Consider the following 25065-nt stretch of genomic DNA (forward strand, 5'->3'; position numbering starts at 1 on the left):
CTGCTTCCAGCTTTGTGAAGATACAGCAGCCTTTGATCCTGGCCACTGTGACCTCATGACCTTAAAATATCAACTTCAACACAAGACCCGAAATGAATGGAATGCAGAGGCGAGGAAGGCAGAAAAAGACATTCATCAGGTGGCCTTTGAAAAATGGCCATGACATGTAGGTTAGAATGTCGAGCAATGGGCATTCGGGTACTCACAACTCCCAAGAACCTTTCACTAAGGGTCAGACTTCGCGGCACCATATGATGGCATTCTAGGTGAAAATGTATGGTCTGTATGCTTCAAATTAAAAACAACATGAATATATTTTTTAAAGAATTGTGAATGTTTAAAAATTGTTTCATTGAGTCCGGGTTAAGATGCTGGATTGCTATTTTAAGTGAAAATTACTGTGTAAGAGGTTAGTTTAGTTTGTGTTTTTCCCCTTCAAAGTTGATGAAAGGCAATATTTAAAGTCAAACTACTGTTTACATTCGTCACTATTGTGCTTTACTATAGGGCGAAATGATTAAATCATTTTATTTATTTTATTTTATTTATTTAATTGGCCAAAACAATTTGTCTGAATATGTTACAGAGCATATTAGTCTGTGTAGGAAAGTAGCCTCTTTCTAGCATGGTTACCCCCACTTTTGGCCTGTTTGTGAGTGTGTGTCAGTGTGTTTTTACTGTGTCACTGGGATCCTGCTAGCCAGGGCCCCAGTGCTCATAGATAAAAACCTATATGTCAGTGTGTTTTGCCTGTCTCACTGGGATCCTGCTAGCCAGGACCCCAGTGCTCATAGTTTGTGGCCTAATATGTATGCCTATATAGTGCCTACCTGTGTCACTGAGGCTCTGCTAACCAGAACCTCAGTGCTTATGCTCTCTCTGCTTTTAATTTTGTCACTGTAGGCCAGTGACTTAATTTACCAATTTCAATTGTCATACTGGACCTCCCTTATAAGTCCCTAGTATATGGTACCTAGGTACCCAGGGCATGGGTATTCCAGGAGATCCATATGGACTGCAGCATTTCTTTTGCCACCCATAGGGAGCTCAGACAAACCCTTGCACAGGCCTGCCATTGCTGCCTGCGTGAAATAACGCACACGTTATTTCACAGCCATTTTCACTGCACTTAAGTAACTTATAAGTCACCTATATGTCTAACCTTCACTTGCTGAAGGTTAGGTGCAAAGTTACTAAGTGTGAGGGCACCCTTGTACTAGCAACGGTGCCCCCACATAGTTCAGTGCCATTTCCCCGGACTTTGTGAGTGCGGGGACGCCGTTACACGCGTGCAGCTTCACAATGGTAACTCCGAATATGAACATGTAACATGTCTAAGATCATGGAATTTTCCCCCCATTCCAAATCTGGTATTGGGGAGCCAATTCCATGCATCCTGAGGACTCCACCGTGGACCCCTAGTACTGCCAAAACAGCTCTCTGAGGCTTGCACTGCAGCTACAGCTGCTACCACCTCACAGACAGGGTTCAGCCCTCCTGGGGTCTGGGCAGCCCAGTCCCAGGAAGGCAGGACAAAGCATTTCCTCTGAGAATAGGGTGTTACATCCTCTCCCTTTGGAAATAGGTGTTACAGTCTGGGGAGGGGTAGCCTCTCCCAGCCTCTGGAAATGCTCTGAAGGGCACAGATGGTGCTCTTCTTGCATAAACCAGTCTACACCGGTTCAGGGACCCCTTCTCCCCAGCTCTGGTGGGAAACTGGACAAAGGAAAAGGGAGTGACCATTCCCCTGTCAATCACCACCCTTGGGTACATCCTCCAGTTTGTCCCAGACTTCCACCATCTTGCTTTGCAAGGTGTGGGGACACTCTGGAGGGCTCTGAGTGGCCAATGCCAGCAGGTGACCTCAGAGACCCCTCCTGATAGGTCCATACCTGATAAGGTAGCCAATCCCCCTCTCAGGGCTATTTAGGGTATCTCCTGTGGGTTCTCTTCAGATTCTGCTTGAACGTTTCCTTCAGAAATCCTCTGCAACAACTTCAGACTCTTCTGACCTCGGATCAACCGCAGCCTGCTCCAAGAAACACTGTAACTGCAACAAAGTGTCTACAAGAGACACTTTTCTTCAGCAACCTCAGCTCAGAGTCAGCAACTGCAACAGTTTCCATGGTGTGCACACGCTGGGGACTCCCTGTCTTCATCCTGCACAAGAAGAACAGAAGAAATCGTCCGTGGAGTGACGGAGTCACTCCCCTGCTCCAAGCAAGCATCTTCCAAGATGACGACCAGTACCCCGGGACTCCTCTCACAATGAAGAACGTGCTCCTAAGGACACAGAGGGTGGACATCATCAACATAAACTGTCCTGAGGTCCTGCTGATGCAATTTGGAGGAGGTAAGACCTTGCCTTCCCTGAGAACATTGGTACCCCTGTGTACTGTGTCTTCTTCACCTCCTGAGGCCTCTGTGCACTCTTTGCCAAATTCCTTTGTGCACAGCCTGGCCCAGGTCCCCAGCACTCCACCTTGTGACGCTCAACCCACTGAGTTGTTCTCCGGTGGCGTGGGACCGTCTTTTGTTGTGCTGCATCAACCACATTTTGCACCTCCTTTGAACCCGGATCATGCTTCTGGGGGTGCTGACTGGCATCCTGAGGGCTCTCTAAAGTGTTCAGACCCCCCTCTTCCTCCTCATACAGAGTTGAGGCCCCCAGATCCCTCCTGGGTCCATCCAGCACCATTTTGATGAAAAATTCACTTTTGTCATAGCCAAGGCTTGTTGGCACCTTCCAACACGAAATTTAATCTGCAAAGATCTTCATGCAGTGGGGCATCTTTTGCATCATGCAGGAACCCACTGGCGTCTTCCTAGGGTGCATTTCTGCAGTCTTTGACTAACCGGGGACTCTTCTTTTGCACCCTCTTCTGGGTTGGCAGGGGCTCCTGTCCTTCCTGGAACTTTTTTCAACTTCTGACTTGGTTCCCTTTCTTTGCAGGTATTCAGGTCCAATAATCCAGCAGTTGTTCTTTGCAGACTTGGTTGGCTGCTGCAAAATCCCCAAACGAGGTGTAGGGTGTCCTAAGGAAACTTGCAGTACTTTACTCTTGCTTTTCTGGGCTCTGGGGTGGGGTAATTTACTTACCTTTACTGTATTTTTACTTTCCATGTGAGTCTGCACACGCTACACTTGTCTAGTGGGGAATTCGTGATTCACATTCCACTTTTTTTGTATATAGTTTGTGTTGCCCCTAGACCTATTTTCTCCCATTGCATTCTATAGGATTTCTTACTGTATGCATTGTTCTATGACTATTTACTTGTCTAATTTTGGTGTCTAGTATATACATTTTGTATAATACTTATCTCCAGAAGGAGTATTGTCTCTAAAATATTTTTGGTACTGTGTCACCCAAATAAATACCTTTATTTTGGTAACACTGAGTATTGTCTTTACTTGTGTATAAGTACTGTGTAACTATCAGTGGTATTGCATGAGCTTTGCATATCTCCTAGTTCAGCCGAAGCTGCTCTGCTATAGCTACCTCTATGAGCCTAAGCTGCTAGAACACTACTACATTCACTAACAAGGGATAACTGGGCCTGGTGTAAGGCGAAAGTACCCAAGGTACCCACTACAAACCAGGCCAGCCTCCTACAGTCTGAAAACGATGTATTTGAATATTAACAAATTATTCAGTCAGCAATAACTATGCAAAAAAAAAACAATGCTAGGTCCAGACCTACGACTAAGGCAAATATGTTTGGAAAAGTAGCTGTTCATTTTGAGTTGAAGGGGAGACTAATTGGCATTTCTGTAAAGACATGGACAAGCTAAAAATGATAAAGGGAATTCTTCCCCCATATGAAATCTCAGTGACTAAGAGTGATTTAAGCATATCTATCAATTAAGTACTGTGATGTTTTAATGTTGTCATTCTCTCTCAGATAGTTTCATCAGGAGAGTGTCCATGTACAAAAGGGATCGTCACCTAGCCTTCTTTAGCATGATTACAGACTCCAACCATTGGTACAAAACACACTCACCATGCAGAGACTCAATGGCATCCTCTGTAACCAAGTTCTCTGGGAGACACTCATTTTACAGTCAGCCACAAACCACTCAAATCAGAAAAACACTTTCCTACTAATGGTTCAAAATTGACCTGTGTGTAAATCTTTCAATCTACTTGCTTACCTGTCGATATCCCACCATGATCATTCGTACTAGGACAATGTTGATGTGTACTCCCAGAGACTCGTCGTGGTAAATTTCATCCACCTAAAGCAGAAAAGGATAAGAAATGGTGGATGGTAAATAACAGATCACGGGGAATGCAAGCTTTTCAATAAAACTTCATATCTTACAATATTTCTGAGTCTAAACTGACAGTTAACTTGTTATCTAATGTTAATATGTATCATAATGGACTACTGGAAATCAGCAATGGCTAGCTAAAAGGTATTGTTTTTTATTTTTTCCTTAGAAGTAAATTCCCTATCTGTCTAAGCAATTAATTTTCCCATCCTGACACAATCATCTAAAACGTTTATGAGAAATCTAATATTGTAAATTAAAAAAGGACAGACACCAATAAATAAGCATCAGTTGGATTTATTTAGTATGTGAAAGGCAAGGAAAACTGACATGTTTCTGCAGTTGTGGAGGGTACAGACAGTCTCCCTCAGGACACAGTTTTGGGTTGATTAAGCCAAGTACATGGACCATTTTCACTATTATTCTTCTGCAAAGTTAAAAAGGCAACATACTCTGTTAACTTCACATCATTTTGTGCAGATGACTTGTGGGAGGGCGAAAGAAAAATTGTAACCTAAACACAAGAGACTCCTTTTATTTGATAAACCACTATAATGCATGCCAGAGAGTACTTCATCCCGTCATCTTTCATATTTCTCTTTACTTTGAGGACTTTAAAAGTGTCAGATGCTTATATAAAAACACTTGTGCAAGAGTAATCTACAACAAATTCAAAGATCAAGGCTCATAATGTGAAAAGTGTGATTACGCTACAGCATGTGATAGTCCTGACACTGTCATACATTAGATTTGCATAGTAATGGTTCCATTCTAGGTAGATTCTTTTGTGCCATTCTAAAACCTCCTTAAGCCTTAAAGGGCTGTGTAGAAACCCGGGGAAATGGGACTTAAGAGATCCACTGGTAGGTTGATGGAGGCTATCCACTAAATACCACACCACTGGGTAATGTCATTTTCCCCAGGTGATCTAGTGGAGAAATGAGTATAAATGATGTAGGTGGCTGGAATAACAGGTGAATTGGTTAATTTTGTGTATGGACAGTGGAGGCAGAATACAGTTTGCTGTCCTCTTCCTGCATGTGATTTTCCACTATCTGGGAGTGAACTTTATGTAATTTGATTTTGTGTAATTACATAAAATGTCAGGAAAAATATGATACAATCATACAAAATGTAAATATGTTATTTCATTTTAGCGCAAAATGTGTCCTCACATCAATGTTTGACCTGATGATCCATTTTGTGCTAAAACAATAGCATCAAAAACCAAAAGCACTGCAAGCAACAGCCACTTACATTATGTTTTTACTGTGCATTTGCAGTTGCAGTAAACTTTTACCACAAATGGTACATAATGATGTGAATTCGCATATTGAAGAAACTTCAGGAATTTCCATGTTACAATCACCATGGTCTATTTCCACCCAACAATAGATCCAGTACTTTCCTCAAAAGGCAGTAAAAGTATTATTTAAAAGCCTCAATTTCTACTGCAATACTGCAAACCTGGAAACAGAGGGAAATACGCATCTGCGCTATTCACGGCATATCTAAATAACTCTATTAAATAAAAAGGGTAAAAATGGGAACCTGCAGACTAACTTTGGGCCTGGTACACAAACTGCACATTTGAAAAAGTTTATATAAAAGTAGTACATATATACTACAATAAAAAAGTACTGCTTTTACATATACTTTTAACATTAGTTTATATTTATTTTAATTTGTAACTGTTTTAAATAGTTTAATTTAATTTATCATTATGTCCTATGGTATTTTATAACGTCCCTACCACCATTATTTTCTATGGAGGGTGTTGCAGTACCAGGGGTTGACCAGGTGTAGTGCTGAACTTACTACAAAAGTGAAGGTTACTACAAAAGTGTAATTTACCATAAAAGTGAAGTTTATGAATACCAAAATGTAGTAAACCTACTCAAAAGTGTAAACATATTCAAGAGTGTAATTTACCTTTATTAATCAAGCCCTTTGATTTGTTTTCCCTCTTATTCTTCATTAACCATGTCCCTTCTATGTTAGGCTAGATGGCACCTTCAATGTATTTTATTTCATAGCACAGACCTATATATAGACATGCAGATGACTGAACTCACAACCATGATGGGTGACTTCTTCCATAAAATTGTCATTGGGCTCCACTTTGTTAGAGCATGTGATGTACTTGTAATGTGGAAGCTCCTGCTGTGGTCTCCAAAATAAATGTTTGAACTATGCACTTATTTAATTATCTATTTTTACTGTTTTTTACTTTTACAAACTAATCTCAATTGTCAACAAGGGGTATCATTTAGAGTTAACTGGACATTGAAAGTCTCTTTTCTGTCCTCAAAGAAGTGCTATATTGGAAGGGAAGAATTTGTTTGAGCCAAAAGAATAGTCTGATTTAGGAAGTTCAGGCAGTAAATTCTACTCCTGATTTTGCATCTCTTCTATAAACTGGAGGAGTATCGATTTCCACCCACTTCTAAATTAGGTCCATGGCTTAAAAAGTGGATTTCTAATATGGAGTTTGCCTGCACCTTGTCTGCTTTCATTCAAGACTGCCATGGCCTCATGGCATGCCATGGTCACCATTCAGTGTTGCCATACTTGGTGTGCTCTGCTTCGGGCATACTGCCATGAGGCACACACACTGTGATCTCAAGTCCATCTTCAGTTGGTTGAAACTGCCCTTGTTCTCATCTGACTCTGCACTCACCTTTGGGCATTTTGCATATATTTTTAGTCTGACGCTTGCTAACGGGGGCACTCACCCCACTACTTCAGATGTGCTTTCGTGATTCAGGTGGGTTTAAGTGCACCCGTTGGGTTCAGAGGAAGAAGGAAGGTGCACGTAGTGGCTCGGGTGCATGCATGGATAATGTCTCCAAGTGAACTCTGTCAGAAAGACTGGTTTAAGCTGCTAGACAAGATGGTGGAGGAAACATTGTGAGAATGACGTTTAAGCCAGTGTGTCATGAAGTCCTGAAAGGCACCACCTCTGAAGATGTCAAAACTCCCACAAAGCAGGGGGCCTGCTCAAATTTGACTTTGTGGCCACGTCATCAGGAAATATATACTAGAAAGCATGGATAAATATACCAGATCTCCTCTCAAAAGATTACATCATCCACCAAAGCAGCAAAACAATAACAACACAAATGATACATTTGAGGCGTGGGTCCTTCCCACACCCTAATGTCCAACAATGGACGGGATTCACTACTCATGAGTTTCATAATCACTTGGCAATTCAGCACCTAAAATTTACACCTGTGTGGCCTCAAGCCAATGGAATCATTGAGAGTTCCATGAGCTCATCAAAGAGGATGACTGAACAAGCAAAGACTGAAGGAGTACACCAGAGCACAGCACTTTGTCAGGTACCAAGAGCATATCTAAACATGATTTCCACACTAATGTTTGCATGCCCACTACACAGCAAACTACTGCAATGGACTGCTCTAAGCCAAGACTCCAGTCTACAAGATACAGACGCAAAGAGAGAAAAATTACATTGTATGCAGAAGCCCAGAAAAGCAGCACAGATGAAGAGGACTTGATACTGGTGTGACAGCATCAGAAGAAAAAGCCTGCATATGAGTTGGAACCGATGGTTGCCACTGAAAGAAAGTGTAGCATTATCACTGTCTCGAGATCAGGAGGAACTGTCACCCAGAGCTTCTCACATTTCAAACCAATTGTATAGCCCAAGACCCGGAAACAGGGAACTGGTTGTATCAAAGGGAAAGGCAACAGGAGGCCCTTGATGAAAGTGTCAGTGAAGTGTACATAAGAATGACCCTGCCAGAATCTAGACTCTTTGACAGGTCACCAGCAGGGACCAACAACTCATTGAGGGCACGGAATGTGGGTTGAGTCTCTACACAGAAGTGGGAATGTGTCGACTTGGGACCTAGGCCCCTGAGTGAAACTCAGGTTGACAAGCCACCGCAACACACTGTACATGCAACGTTCAACCGAAATGAGAATATTGAAAGGTACAGGAAGGGAGGAGTCAGGAAGGGACCCAGGCTGGGGATGATAAGACCATGTTGCATGCAGGCCCTTCATCAACATCAGTGATAATAAATAAATATGCTCAACATGTACTTTTCCTGGTTTTCCTTTCACCTAGCAAGCGGGCTCGACATTTCGCAATCTTCCCACTCTACATACAAAGCACGGAAAGGCTGCATGAGGGTCGATGGCTGACTTTAAACGGAAAGATTTGAGGGCTCTAATCTACGGATTTTTTTTATTTGAGCTAACATCTTAATTCAAATTGAGTTTATCCATAGGAGCAACCGAATAAAGAGCTAATCAAATGGCTACTGGCCGGTACAAAAGAAAGCTCAAAATACGCCCCTTCCTGCTTAAGGAAGACGAGCTCTAAAACTGCAGAGGCAGGCCTGAGAACTCATGGCATCAGAGAGATGCCTGATGCTGATTATGGCTCAGTAAATTAAAAAAATCCATAAAAAATATTGTCTGGCATACAAAAATACAAAAAGAGTAAAACAGATGCACAAAATTAATTCTTGCAGCGCAGCGTTCAATTGTTTAGCCAATGACGGCATATGTCAAGAGTAAAATCTTCAGAAAAAGATGAGTTTGTGCATTTAAAACATTGTTACTTCGGCAAGGAGCGTTCACAAACATTGGAAGCACATCAGAGGCTCCCAGACAGCAGTCCGCGCGGACAATGGTGGCCATTTGGCAGCAGGATGGGGTCTAAACGTCTTCCATGCAGCTGTGCAGACCCCTGGGCAAATGTTTGAGAAGCTGGAAAGAGAACACATTGAGCCCGAGTTTGTATCCATGGAAGGAGTGAGGTTGATCATGTATAGCGAGGGCCACTTGAACTATGGGGCAATGGAAGATCAAAATATTCACCACTGGTTTCTAAATGACGTGGCAATACAAGGCAATTTATGAGTAAAAATGCAGCAAATCCTGTGACAGTATTGCTAGTTTTAAGAAACATTTGTGCTATTTGCGCAAAGGTTTCATCGCTTTAGTGCTGGTTTAACATCTTAGTACTGCAAAAACGCAACTAAAAGTTGTCCAGTTTCCGCACTGCACTACGTGCTACTTTGTTTAGGAACTTTTGATCTCTTTGAGAATGAAACATTTTTGCTGAATATGTGGCAAGTGCTGAAAATCCATATCTCTGCAGAGAATGCCACAGATGCAAAAAGCTCGTAATTCCACTATCCCTCAGTATAACTGATAAAGCACAGTCTTGATCAGATTGCACTGTAAAGGTAAACTAACAATCCTGTTCAAGGGACTACACAGCTGTACCCTTAATCTATATGCCTCAAAACCTGAATGGTAATTATAAGTACTGCAGTAACTTCAATTTTTTTACTGCACAAATTATTACAGGTAAAAGTTGACGAGATTGTTTTCACGGAAATACCCAAGTATTCCAGTTTATGCAAATCGGAAGTGTCAGAATAATTCAATATTACCACATTCTACCCTATTCTGTGGTATGGAACTCGAGCATCCGATAAGTAAAAGAACACAATTGCTGCATATTTACCGGACTTAGGCCCATATTTATACTATTTGGCGCCGCATTTGCATCATTTTCTGACGCAAAAGCGGCGCAAACTTACAAAATATAATTGCATTTTGTGAGTTTGCACCCCTTTTGCATCAAAAATTGACGCAAATGTGGCGCAAAAAAGTATAAATATGGACCTTAGTACTACCTCCCCCTTTTGCCTTTCATAGGTCACGGACATTTTATAGTGGTAAATTATTAACCTATTTACAGACCTTGGACATGCTGGGGTTCCTAGGCTTCAATCGTGGTGGTTTAGAACTTTTGCCTCTATTGCCTCAGGGCTAGACCTACTATGATCTTACAAACTGCACACCACGTAAACCCGTTCAGCGCTTGACCATTTATAGTTGGAAGAGAGAGGTCCAAAGCTTCTCAGGGAGGTAGTGTGGGGACAGAGAGTCAGAGCCCAACAGGTATGTAACAGACACGATATTTTCCTTCCAGCCAGGTGCTTCTTTTAGTAAAAAGGAAGAGTACTTAAATACAATCCAAAATGTAGTATTACATAAAGAAAAAACAAAGGCAAAAAGGTTCTCCACTTGTTCCACAAGGATTTCTTCACAGAAACTAATCAAGTTTCATCTAAGTGCAGCTGCAGATTCACATAAGAATTTACAAGCAGCTTCCCTGGCTCTGTGACCCATAGGTCAGTCTGTAACATATCCCAGAACCGTCTTTAAAGTCATGGCGTTGGCCTAACCAACGTTAGTTTATGTATGAGGGAGTTCCACAATTCCTGACTTTACCTAGGTGTTGATGCTCAGATGCAATAAGCGTGTTCCTTGGATTCTTGAGTTACACACAGGGGGCTGCCCCACCATCTTTGGATTCTCACAGCACATCAGCATGCTGGTTGCAGCTCGAGGGCCACCTTTGGTTGGCCTGGCGACTCTTTTGTGGTGAAGGCGCACTTGATGGAGACCACACATATTGGTAGAGTCAGTGCAAGTGTCTTCTGTGCTTTGCAGTGATGTATTGCACAGGATTAGAGTGGTCGCTCATACCTGGTAAGGTTTGAGGTCACGGCTGCCCATGGCTGCTGTAGGTGACTCATGTCACTCCTAGCATCAGGCACTTCGGGTCATGGCACGCACCCCTAGATGCAGGCACTTCAGATCATGGTTGGTCACAACCACCACTAAGCAGCTAACTTTAGCCATATTTTTCTCTACGAAGAGGGATTCATTTTTTCTTTTAGCATAAATGGTTTTACAATAGTAATAGTGCTTTTTAATGTGCCTCTATTTATGTTGTTTCATAAATTACTTTATTAGTAATGATGAATATGTTAGTAGATTCAAATAGATGTCACATTTTTGTGTACAATGATATTATAGGAATTAAAAAATAAAACAAAATTGTAGATGACAGCCAGAGCTCGGAGTATTGCCAATTCTTTTTTGAGTGAGCTGACAAGATTGAATCACAGTCAAAGTACATGTAAGAAAGAATCCTAGTTCATCCCCTATCTTGGGAGAGTCAAGTACCACCTTCTTACACTCTATGAAATTTGCAGAAACTTCTTCAAAACAAAAACTGACCAAGAACCCAGCTCAATGCCTTCATCATAGCGGTAAATTCTGATGTACCCCAAAACATTCCTGAGCGCAAAGTGCACAGAATCACCAGCCCTTTAAAACTGAGTGAGTTGAGAGGGCTACTTATACATTGAAATCACTGTAGAAAACACAATAAAATAACAAACACAGATTCCACTGAGATATACACATCCTGGATACAGTTGCACTCCTTAACCTCTCATATGCATCCAGGACCACAAACACACACTATCTACGCCAGGGGTCTTCAAACTGGGAGGTGAGCCCCCCTGGGGGCCTCAAGGGATCCCGGGTGGGGGGGGGGGGGGGGGGGGGTGCCAGGCTGTGCCCAAAATAAGCATTAGAGAGATAACACTGTTTTGTTTTAAGCAGAAACATGTTACTGCACTAATAAAAAGGGTAACATTACTTAACTGCAATGTTTAAATACGTCTAGACATATTTAAACATTGCATCTTTATAAAATAAGTGGGAAAAATTCTGAGGGGGGGCCAATGATTTTTATTTTTCAACTGGGGGGGCACGGCATTAAAAAGTTTGGAGACCACTGATCTATGCCAACCGCAGGCCCACACTAAGGTACATGCACACTTACACAAAAGGCACACGTAAGCTCTCCTTGGAGCACACACATACACACGCACCCCAACCTGAATGCTGTAAACAGCGTATATTAAGCTGTGAAATAGGTATAAAAAAGCTAAATGATAAGCACTGTGTAATATATGAGGGCCGACTGGATCAGGACAAAGCAATGATTAGAGGGAACAATAATGTGAAATCAACCTGGCAGCTGCTAGTTTTGGAAATAGTTAAGAACAAGAGCTTGGGCATTTCTCCTCTTCCCTCTCTTTGTCCCTTCTTCCCAGGCAGATAGTTAAAAACTATGGTGAAAGGGTAGAGTTTTGAGCTTAAAGGAAAATAAGATATTGGAGTCACGCTCCACAACTACCGGTCAATTATAGCTCACACCTGCTCCAATTCAAAAACAAGCATTTGCAATGCAATAGATTTTGCATATGTCAAACAAGTTAATAGTCATCTTTTGACAACAGCGCCCACAAGCAAAAACAAAAGAAAACATGAGAACAAACTGAGGAAAGATGACTTGGCAAAATAAAATAAAGTTAGCTTTAAAAAATAAAACTTTGCAATTTTGTGCCCGCTGGGCACATTTTTGCCAGTCAAGCCTTCTGTTTGCAGACTACTTTCAGTTAAAAACAACAAATAGTACCTCGATTACGTTGGGAGCAGCGGTCGGGCACTAATTAAGTTGCATCAATTAGTGTTTGATCTCTGCTCCACACAGAGGAACGGAAGTGATGCCAGGTGTGCCTTGACGAATTAAGAGGCTGTAAAGAATAGTGCCACGCAAACCAACAAATGGCGAGCGACAGGCGGACTCCAAGCCCTTTACTGAACACAACAGCATCTCGCATATGAGACATATGCGCAATCGCATCCGCTCACAGGCTTGACCCTAAGGAGATGAAGATGCAAGATTTATAGAACTCTGCTTAATGATGATGTCAGAGTCAAGGTATATACGAATTTCCTTCCCTTTTCCCAGTTTCACCCCTAATATCCCATTTATCGCAATTTACTACTATTCCAGGTTATTCACCAAAATCATCTGGTGGCTGCAAAAACCATAAGTAAATATCACATGAGCTATTTCATCTGTGGGCCATAGTGAAAATGTTCTGCCTTGACACTTACCCATTGGAAGCAGCAGCCCTAAGGTGTATGTTATTTTATGCCTATTGACCTTGTATGATGGAGAACAATGTGGTTACAAGCCATGTTACACGTATGTACTATATGGAGCCGTATGTTTATAAGGTGGATGTATTTCCTTCCTTTTCCTTTGCATGTTATATGCTGTGCACTCTTGGACGTAGATACAGAGGCTAAGATCATAGTAAGATTGATATCCTGCATTTTGTGCCACAAATAATAAGGCATACTTTCATATGATGCATACATCTATCTCCTCACAGAAGTTTTATGGGAAAAACATATCATTATATTTCAGACATGAGCTGGATTGGTTCACAAAAACATAAAACATAAGACAACGCAGACTGAGTTATTTTATGACAAATGGTAATATCTAATTTTGGCCTAGTGGAAGATTGAAACCATTTAAGAGAAGACTCAGAGATATGTAAAGGACACCTAATTTTAGCCCTCATGTTAGGTTGCATGTCATTCTTGATTCAGCCAAATTGGGAAGCACAAGTGATGAAGCAATGCAACACTCCATGTGTGTTCCACTGTGAGATTTCTCTATTTCAAAGCAGGTGAAAGGTCTTGGTGGGAAAGCAGATGAACATTGGGAAATACGACTGGAATCAGGCTTGGAAACAGAGGTTTCCCTGGTAAATTATCATTTTTAAAGGGACATTCAAGGTGCAAAGCACAATACCACGGAATTCTCGCACCTACCTACAATGGAATCTAAAGGTGTTGAGCAGATACTATTCTAAATAGGAGATCTCTTTTTGGTACAACCAGGGTCTTAAAAAACCCACATGGCAGGAACCGCATAGTGCAATTATACTGCTAATTTCTTTCTCTGAGCTTCTGAGTTATCGAGAAATTGCTTTCATAATTGGTAAATTCAGTATTCAGTTTAATTTCAAATTACATTTCAATGTTTCTTATACAGTGTTTCTTTAATAACCAAAATATTTTCTCTTCAAAACATACTGCACATACCTACTGCAAAATTCCTTTCAAAATAACTGTCAATTTACCTTTAAAGTCATAAAGCCATCATGTTTTAAGTTTGTATACACATTGATTGTGGAACTCTGCAACCCTTGAGCTAATCATGAATCCAATCCCCAGGTAACATACACATTCACGCTTCTGATCTGTTTAACTCACAGCATCATCAGTTTGCCTGTTTATATGGAAGGCTTTCATTTAGTGGAATATATTTCTCCATTAGTACAGAGAGGACATGCTTTAAGTGCTTAGACTATTAAGAATCCAGAATAAAACCCTGCATGTGTGTATCAGTGAGTCCCTATTTAACAACATTTGTAACGTTTTGTAAGAGAAGAAAACATGGACAAAATGAAGTTGGTGGTTAGGTCTAGTAATCAAGACAGGCAAAGAAGGAATTTCTACAAGAAACCGCAAAAAATGATTTTGTATGGAGTTGACTCCAGTTGATGAACACCTTATACTAATTGGCATTATTATGATTGATTCCATTCAGTATTGTAAAGTAACCAGCTTGGGTTTCTAGGGCCCATCACTGCTGTTGGGACGAAAATGTTCCCTCCTTCATGGTAAACAGGCATGCACCCCTGAGAGCTCTGCTGCCTGTTAAACTAGTATTCTGATTTTGACTTTGGGCCTGGTGTCACACTAATCTAGCATGTGAAAGAAGGACTTTGTCCTTGGTAATATAGGACCCAGAACTGGTTTTGTGACCTACAGAGACACACTAAATGTGCCTCAAAAGGGCCTTGGATTACTGTCCAGACTCTGGGTGATTCACATGGTGTGGTGGTCTCACTGTATTTTGTTCTTTTAATCTACACTGTGAGCAGACTCTTTTCTCTGTGCTAAGTGGAGGTGAAAGTAAAAGCTCCAATCATGCTTCTATTACTCTATTACATGACACCCAGAACCTAGTGTTGATTACCCATTTTAAGTGCATTTATGTGCAGTGTGTGTTGTTTCAGTGTGAGCACTGAGGTCACTTGGATTCATTTTGGATGTCAGTGGTGTTAGGCATGGCACAAGTTGAAGAATGAAGACAGCTTTCCCAAGACAGTGAAATTGTATTGCTGTAATCCTATGACTGGAGGATGTGGAAAGTGTTCACTTTAGAATGTCAGTGAGTGCCTTGTTAGCAAAGGCCTGCAATTTATTTGTCCTGGGCACTTACATTTGTTAGACTGCAACTATGAGTGGTGAGACTGGATTTCAATTGTTAAAGCTGAGGAAGTTTCTAGACAGGACCTGCCCATTTGTCTGTCACTGATTACTGCATCAGGAAAGCTGTTGGCAGCCAGGTGCAGAGAGACACTTCCTAGTGGCCATGTTTTGAAGGGCCCTGATTGCATCACGCCCCACTGCTACCTTCTGTGAGATTAATCACTTTGTTCCAATCCCAAGTTCTTCTTGACCAAGGATGGGAGGAGCACTGAAAGAGCTGCTGTGTATACAGGGCTGGTGATTGCCTGAAGGACTGTCTCCCAGAGGTAGGGGCATCTAATCTGAAGTCTACATTTAATGCATGAGGAGCCAAGGGTCTGCCTAAAGTGGCTTCTGAGGGAGGGAAGGAGTGAGCCAGAACTTGCAGGTGGAGAAACTGTCAAGAAGAAGAATCCCAATAAGCACCTGAAGCAAAGAGCAACCAGAAAAAGCTATCTTGCAAAGAATGCAAAGTTAGGAGTGAGCAGTGTCACTCTATGTGCTTTCAGTGTGATATACATAAAACTGTACCAGACTAAGGGGGTCATTCCGACCCTGGCGGTCCATGACCGCCATGGCGGAGGGCAGCGGAAGCACCGCCAACGGGCTGGCGGTGCTTCCTGGGCTATTCTGACCGCGGCGGTAAAGCTGCGGTCAGAAAAGGGGAAGCGGCGGTTTCCCGCCGGTTTTCCCCTGGCCCAGGGAATCCTCCATGGCGGCGCTGCTTGCAGCGCCGCCACGGGGATTCCGACCCCCTTCCCGCCAGCCTGTTTCTGGCGGTCTTCACCGCCAGAACCAGGATGGCGGGAACGGATGTCGTGGGGCCCCTGGGGGCCCCTGCACTGCCCATGCCACTGGCATGGGCAGTGCAGGGGCCCCCTCACAGGGCCCCATACAGATTTTCACTGTCTGCTTAGCAGACAGTGAAAATCGCGACGGGTGCCACTGCACCCGTCGCACCCCTGCAACTCTGCCGGCTCCATTTGGAGCTGGCTTCCTCGTTGCAGGGGCTTTCCCGCTGGGCCGGCGGGCGGCCTTTTGGCGGTCGTCCGCCGGCCCAGCGGGAAAGTTGGAATGGCCGCTGCGGTCTTTTGACCGCGGGGCGGTCATTCGGCGGTAACCGCATGGCGGGTGGCGACCGCTGCCCGCCGCAGTCAGAATGACCGCCTAAGTATCCTCTGTCATCTGGAGGTTTGGCCCGGGCTTAAAAGATTGTTTTTTTTTTGTTGCTGATATCGTAAGAGAAAGTTGTGTCTCTAGTGAAGTGGGATGCCTGATCAGCCTGGAGGCAACAACAGCCAGAAACACACTACAGTGATGATTTCAGCACGGAGGCTGCAACTGGGACACCATAATACCTGCCTGAAACTCACCTGAAAGACAATTTCTGCCACGTAGATCTGATTCACTGGCTGTCCCTGCAGACTTTGTTGAGAGGTGCAGTGCCTGCAGGAGAGAAGCAGCTGCCATGATGGTGGGAGCATGGACCACATCAATTGCTAAGCCTGAACTACTACGCTACCGGCATTTAAAACACATAGCTTAGCCTCTACTAGGGATAAGAAACTAAACGCACACAGATGAGTCTGCTTGCAAACACTAACATTTTTTGCTGAAGCAGTAAAGAGACATTGAACCGAGTTGCACATTTGATCAGTGGGAGTGTTTTAGCCACCTCTACCTGCTCCTAATCTTGCCTAATGTCTACATTCGACATAGAATGTTTGGAAGGGTAGATAAGGGATCTAAAGTGGATTCCAGAAGGATACTGGAACAAGGGGATGCAGCACCTCATTTTCTAATACACCTCAGTTCACAACCCCGTACATATTATTTCCATTGAATTGTGTAGTATTACGTTCTGCTAAGTGACTAAAGTACTTTCTTTTTACATAAAAGATAAGCACTGGGCTGGACATTACTTTATTGGGCCTGTCAGTTGACTGTTGAGGTTTGAGCCCATGCCCACCACACTGCCTCTGTAAAAAGCCTACCATAGCTCGCCCATGTTAGCCTGACAGTCAAGTGCAGAGACGGATGTCCTTGGCCCAGTTTACAGAGTCATAATAATACAGACCTCCGGATAGGATTGGCAAATGACCTCAACCACCACAATTGGAGTGCAGTAGCCCCAGTCTACCATCTAGCCTACCTTCTCTGTCACAGTCGGTATGGCAATGCACACAAAAGTATTTTAAAACTCACTGTTAACTAATTTTAAACTAATATCTTTTACTTATTGTTTATCCAATCAAAACAGGTGGAAGGAATCAAAGGGAGTGAGTGCGCTAGAAATAGAGCTCTAGAGAAATTCAAGAATGAAGTCACAGGGTTTTTGTGTGATGGAAGCATCAGACTCAATTAAGCACAGCTCACCAATAGTATGTATATATTTTTTAGATTTTCTAAAGTGGGAAGCAGGCCTTCATGGGTGAAAACTTTCTGCACAGAGATATTGGTAAAAATATATACAGTAGAGAAGACATGAAGTACAACAAAAACTTTCAATACAATGCGTTTTTGACAAGGGGCTATGGTTAAGTCGCTCATAACTGGTACGGGAAGCAGCTTCTACTATGACGGCTGAACCACGCTCTGCTGTTACTAAGCGGCTGTTACATCGAATGCATCTTTACCATGCATTCCTTTAAAACGCCTGTCGTTACGACGACATGCCTTAGGGAAAGCAGCTTTGGATTTTAAAGTCCAACACTTTAACTACTGTTGCACAGAATGGAGTTGAAATAGTAAATTTTACCACTCCAAAGTCCAGTGCTTTCCCTAAGGTATGTTGTTGTAAGGCTATGCGTGGTTAAGACGTATTCATTGTGAAGACTGCAGAGTAACGACATGCGTGGTAAAAGCATGCGTTGTTCCGACATACAACCAAATGGATGAACGAAATCTCAAACTCGCATCACCCAGATTTGTTGGTGTTTTTAGCCTCCATAAATTCTCAAAATTACTCAAAATTCGAGTTTTGAGAATCGAGGTAAGTTTTCTATTTGCTGACCACTAAGTAACATTGTCTTGGCTGTCTTGAAGATGAGAAGTCTTTCTGTGCTAACGAGTTGTATCAGAAATTACGAAAACACAACTTTGTGCACCATTATCAAATTTCGCACGTTTCTTGATGTGAGAAATCTGTAAACATTTGAATGGGAAAAGAAAGAGGAAAATTAAACCTACACAGTCGCTGTGGCAATGAACAGAGCTATAAGAATACCATTTGTGTTTCACTTTTTAAGTTGAGCATAGCAGGGCGCAGGCGCTGTTTTTCCGATGTCTTGGTATCTATGTGGACTTTTAACCACGCCCACCTCACCCCCATCACTTTCACTCGTTGAAGGGCTTGCCTTTCAAAAATCCTTTGTTATCTCTGGTAAATGCTTTACGTTTGTCCCTCCTTGGGGCATTTTTGTTACCGCCTTGGGGACCGACCCTGTTACATGGATAATTGCACATTTGCCGATATGTTTGACTGCGAGCAAACTTATTTTTCCTTTTGTGTGCCTCCTTCATGCTCATGGCGGCTGTGGAGCTTTGAATCGGCTCGCTTATGTAAACTCTTTTACTTTTCATTTTCAATGTATGTGGCAAGAAAAGTCCAGTTAGGAACTTAAAACCCCAATAGCTCTAACTCCAGCAAACTCGAGATCCATTGCATTGCAAATGCTTGTTTTGGGTTTGTTATAATGGCGATTAGCAGTTCATGACGTATTCCAGCTGATGTTCAATCGCTCTTTTTTAGAGACAGATGGTAACTTTGTTCAAGTGAGAGCAATTCCAACTCAGATTTGTTTGTCACTTTCCAGAAATGTTTATACACGAAACACAGCTCCAAATGCCAAACAGCCTATCTGTTTTGGACCATAACTCAAAAACTATATTTAAGCAGACACATCTGATTTTCTTTTGTATTCCTTTGTTTCATTGTACATTGTTTATACTGCGGGTTTAAATATATATATATTCTCTGTACATGTAGTTTACTTGGAAACGGAATCCATCAGTAGACTCTAAGCACAAAAATGAAAATAAGACATGTGGCAGAACAAAACTGGAATTTTCCACTCATTAGCATTTTGACCACTACAAGTACGTCTGTAGTCTCCAGTGCCCAATATTACTTAACTTCTTTGGGGTCATAACTGGAAATAGTTATAGATAAAGAATAGCCTTTCGATGATCCCCACCAGTCCTAGGAAAAAGGTGAATAATAGTGTTCTGCCTTACCTTTAATATGCTGTCACATAAAATAGTACGGATAGGAAAATGAGGAGAAACCAAACATATATTTTTGTTTTTTCTTTCTTTTTGCAAATATGGCGCTGCGAATTTGGCTTCATTGGGGCACATTAGCATCAAAAAATGACGCTAATGTTGCACAAGAAGGCCAACTTACATCTGGGCCTTTGTCTGCATTTCCCACGTCTATTTCACTAGAGCTCCAGGCCTAACTCAGCAGAACTGTCTTAAAAGTTATAATTTAATTTCGGGTTTGTATTTATACAAAACCTAATAAATAATCTACTGTCAGCAACACTCAGGATACATTGGCAGTATGAGGTTGCATCCAGAAGAAAAACAGAACTCTCAGGTTTAGCACTCATGAGGCATGCATGGCAAAGCTACTCAGCAAGTTACACAGATCATGCATTCTTGAGACACCAGGTTAGACAGGTCTTGTAAATGTTTTTTGCATGTTTTTAGAATTTCTAATTTACAGTCTAATTTCCCAACATATATAAACCTGAGTGCTACCTCAAATGTGCTATCCCCGTCAACATTTCTACCTGTCTCCCAGTACCTGTCTGTTTGGAATTCTGCACCTGATGGGGTAAGCATAGAGAAGTATATCCAATTTTTTGACTGTCCATCCTTCCTATTACTGATGACAGCAATAAAACTAACCAAAACCTATTTGGACGATAGTCTTCATTTACACAGGCCTGTACCACTGACCACTGTCAGCTCTTTAAATACATCTTTAGTTAATCCCCCAGTGATGACTGTTATAAGGAATATCGAATCCTGAACATCAATGGGACAGAATATCATTACAACAACATGGAGGGACACAATTTCCAAATGTAAGGGTACAGAGGGAGGTAGAGATTTACTATTCTTAACTCCACATCTACGTACCCTGAGGATATATATAAATATCACCATGGTGCATATATGTGGAACTAGGAACAGAAAATGTATAGACACATACGTTTTGATATTTTGTCCCTTGATATTGTTGTAACGATATTCTGTCCCATCAATATTTGGGTCGCAGTATTTCCAGACTACACCATCAGTGATGGGGTAGCTCCAACAAATTTAAGGTCAGTGCTGAAGAGCCATTACCAAAAAAAGCCAGAAGCAAGGGTGCTTGCTAACTTTCGTCCGATCTCTATTCTTCTGGTGTTAAATAAAGTAATAGACAAGGTAGTAGTGCCCTGGATGCAGGTTAATTCTTGTGAAGCAGAGCAATGTGACGCTGTTCAATGGTGTAGTCTGCTTTTGTGTGATAGATGACCTTGAGATGGACGAGCCAGGGAAAACCAGGTTTTATTTTCGTGTTCTTATCCTTTAAAACAAAATAAGGAATCTCAGAGTTTGCTGATAGAGTGAGCGTTCCTTGGATTACATCATACATGGAATTTTATCCTAAATCATGTTCTTGGTGGTCATACCCTAGCGAATTCCAGCACAGAGTTTTGCACTAGGCTGAATACCAGCGTGTTTCAGTCTGGGTCAGTATACCCCACAGGGTTACAAATACTCAGATGGTGATATTCTAGAAACAATAAATCATTTTCTCTGATTAGGTCAAACTGTCATCGTCTAAAGAAGATCCCGTTTGCACCAATGCCATTATAGTTCTTTTTTTCTCCTGCAAGCATCAGAAGAACAATTGTAAATGCTTCAAAATGCATCTTCTGCAGAAGGCGCAGAATGTGACTGTTGGGCTGGGGTGATGTCTCTGCTAGACAGATCACACAAATGGCTTACAGAAAAGCCACCAATATTTGTCAGTGGCTGCCAAACTGCAGTTTAGCATTTTATGTCTGGCACATCGAGCCGTGTCATACAACAGCTATAACTTAACAAAATATTTACTAACTACATCCCAAGGGGTAATCTGGTATCAGAAGATCCCTGCCAAGATTATAGACATGTTTCAATGCCCTGGTCTGCACCACGGCATGCCCTAAACTTGGTGCACCAGGACCAAGTGTATAAGCGCACACTATCACAATGAATGTGCTTTCCCTCAGTGCAACCACAAACACGTGCGTGCCCTAAGGGCAGTGCATTACTGAGAGGTGGACCGGCTGTCTCTGAAACCATCAGTCCCCCTTTCACAGTGCAGACAGTAATCAGATCTGTGTATGAAAGTGGGGGCAGAGCTCCTGGTGTAGGCGGATGCAGTGGGTCACTACACCTGCCTACAAGGGAATGTCTGATGGATCATGGGATCCCCATTACACTCTCCGCACGGGTATTCTCAGGGATAACACTGACTGTGCATCACCTCAAGTGGTGCCTTCTGACTGCCTCTTTGCCTCTGTACCTGTGTCTGTAATACAGCACCGGTGCAAAGATAAGTGTTTCCTTATTTGAATGAGGTCACACCCCATTGAAATGAGACTATATTAAATGCAATAGGACAACCCTGTAACCTAAACAGACCAATGTGGGGGGAACACGAGATCCTACGGGACTCATTCATTTGTATATACCATCAAAACCACTCTGTGGTACATATTATTAAATGATGAGCTAAAAGTTTAATCAGTCACTACTAGATGCTCAAACGTTATAACAACTCTTCTATCTATACACTATATCATTCGATTTTTAGCACCATTTATTTATGTATTTTTGTCCCAAAGGGAGAGTTAAATGGTACATCCCTTCCAAAGAAAAGAGAGGCTGTTGTAAAGTTTGTGCTTCTAGTAGTGAATTATTCAGTTTGTAAACATTTATATACTTTACATGACTTTATATTATATTTATACATACCACAAAGTGGTTTGGATGGTATATATAATTGAATGAGTCCCACAGAAACTTTCGTTCTGCATTTTCCATGTTAATTAGAGCAGCCCTTAGGATTGTGCCAGTGCTACATGTGCATCAGCACGATTTCTATTACAGAAGGGGGGCACACAACCATCTGCATCCCCTCCTGCCATATCAGAGTGCCCCAGGGGCACAGAATGCAGGCACACAAGCCAGTTGCATCTAGGGACAGTTTTGATAAAAAGGCCCTTAAGCAATGCTTAACTTGTAAAAGAAAGAGTTCCGGTGCCCGAAGCTCTGCATGTAGGCCCTCAGCCAGAGCAATGAGGAATACCACAGCTGGCTGCCTTAAATTAGTCTCAAGTCTCTTTAACCTACTACCAGACACTCCCACCCCCTTTATCTCACTTTTGCAGGTTCCTGCTTCCCCCCTTTTGCAATATTTTATTTCTTCATCCATCTCTCAGATTTTTGCGTCTTTCCCTGTTTTGCTCTCTAATTGAATAAAAACGTTAGTGCTGATCCCCCAAAAAATAAGTGCTGGTGGGCCCAAGGGGGCAACCACTGGCTCAAATTAAGCACTGCCTTTGGGCCTTCTGGATGTACATTTCACATAGCTGGATTTGACAAATAAGGTTTCAGTGTAGGAGGCCCACCTAATTAGGTCTTCTGACTCATGAGGCTAATGGATCACTTGAAGGATTCCACACACAAATTTGCGTTTGATCTCATGGTCACAAGTTCAAATGCTGATGGGTCCACTTATATAATGGAAACCACTGAGCTGGATAACAATACACATATTCAAGAACCGGTATACATATCCAACAGAGTTACAAATACACATCTTGGTTTATTCTAGGAACAACTTCCTCAATTTCTCTGAGTTAGTCCAAACATTTTCATTTTCAGATGTTGTCTAAAGACAGATGCTACTTGCGCCACTGTCATTACAGTTCTATCTTTTTGTTTTTGCCTGCGAGCATCCAAGCTGTAATTGCTTCAAGAATGTTCGATATATAGGAGCAATAATAGAAAAAGTAATTATTTCACTTTACTGAGGGGCGGAGCACTGGGAAGTGTTAATTTACTGAGAAGCAGAATGACTCTTCGGTAAATTTGGATAGGCTGCTTGCGGTTCCTGATGCAGAGGGCTGGGCTTGGCACAGTCACTCATCTGCTAGACTTGAGTAAAAGCTTCCTCATTCTCCCAGCCTGCCAAGCAATCTTCCGAAGTGCTCAGCTCTTTACTAGCGAATATGCCGATGCTCCGACAAGCCAAGTAATTACATCTGTAGTAATACCATCCACAGTATAAATAACAGTAAAGGAAATTAAAACGGCATATAAAGTCCGTCAAACAGTATTTTGTTTAAAAAAAAAAGAAAGGTCCTAATTGACAGTGTATAAGAGAAAGTGCAAATGCATCAAGTGCCATCAGATGAGAAAAGAAGGTATTAGTTGTGTTTTTCCCCCAGACTTTTGTCTCATACAGTTCAAGTCCCAAAATGGGAGTTAAAGGGTTCCTTGTTTCCGCTACATGTAGGATTTAATTTGTTTACTAGGGCACGATCACGACGGACCCACAAATCAGCTGGACCATAATTGGCACCCAATTGCGAGTTTCTAATCTCTGAATGAGGAATAACATGTTTGTAGCACTTATTACTCCCTGGTCCAAGCTGCGCAGACATCGCACGTGCCCTTTCTGCCCCATGCTAATCGCTCACATCGTAATCTAATCTTGACAAATGGAAATTTGCACCCAAATCGGGCTTAGTGGCCGCATAGTAATAGTGCTTTAGAAAGTATTGACCATTCTCCAGGTTATGTCTGTTTAAATGTCATCAGGGGTGAATACGAACCTTCTCTAATCTTATTTACTAATGCCTCATACTTTCATTGGCTTCAAAAACTTCTCTTCCGATAGCCCACAGATTGCACCGTTAAACCATTGTGGCCAAGAAATTGGAGGGATCTAATTGAGATGCGCAGTTCTGGCAAAGGTGGTGGCTGACACATCTGTTGCAAGTATATATTTAATAGCAGCCACATTTTAAAAAGCTCGGATTGTGTGGCTTCACAGAGAAGTGCAAAACGCCAAGTCTTTTTGGCAATAGGTCGGATTTCATCATCCGTATATAATGAGCGAACCGAAACGCCAACATTGTGTTTTCATTGAAGCATTCCTTTAACTTTTTGGACCTCAGTGAGTTTGAAAAGCAGATTGTCAAGAGGACAAAGCTTTAAATCCACATCGGTCATCCTTTAAACCATTTTCTTATTTTGGTCCAACCCCCAACCCCCTTGCTCGGTGGATACCTGCATAGTATTCCTCTGCAAGTAGCAACAAACAAAGAACAAAACTGCAGCTACTATTACTTTCATGTGGAAAACACATGCAGGGAAGATTTCCCTGGGGGAATATCTGTTTCCAAAAATAATAAAATAGCATTTTCCTGCTTATGAACTCCAGAAAGGTGTGGAAAGATTTTTTGTTCCGGAAAAAAGCCATATTAGCAAGAATGAGGATTGCTTGCAGGGAGATATGATGCCTAGATGGCGTGTGGAGAGGGGAGAAATAGCAAAGTTCCAAGATCTGCACCATGGCTTGGTACATCTAACACAATAGTTAAAGATTATGATAATATTGTGGGCTATTTACAGACTGTGTACGGCATCCATACCTTATGCACGACAACCATAGTGCACCCAAATCCTGATCGTTCACTGCTGTC

General features: G+C 42.1%; 1 protein-coding gene across 1 annotated transcript in view; it reads right to left on the reverse strand.

Annotated features, from left to right (window-relative positions):
* The window catches only part of ADAMTS14 (ADAM metallopeptidase with thrombospondin type 1 motif 14), a 654816-nt gene that overhangs the window by 358880 nt on the left and 270871 nt on the right, over nucleotides 1-25065 (reverse strand). The window contains exon 5 of the mRNA XM_069240367.1: nucleotides 4154-4237. Within this exon, the coding sequence (XP_069096468.1) occupies nucleotides 4154-4237 (84 nt within the window). The remainder of the gene's footprint in view (nucleotides 1-4153; nucleotides 4238-25065) is intronic.

The sequence above is a fragment of the Pleurodeles waltl genome, chromosome 6 (genome assembly GCF_031143425.1).
Source record: "Pleurodeles waltl isolate 20211129_DDA chromosome 6, aPleWal1.hap1.20221129, whole genome shotgun sequence".
NCBI lineage: Eukaryota > Metazoa > Chordata > Amphibia > Caudata > Salamandridae > Pleurodeles > Pleurodeles waltl.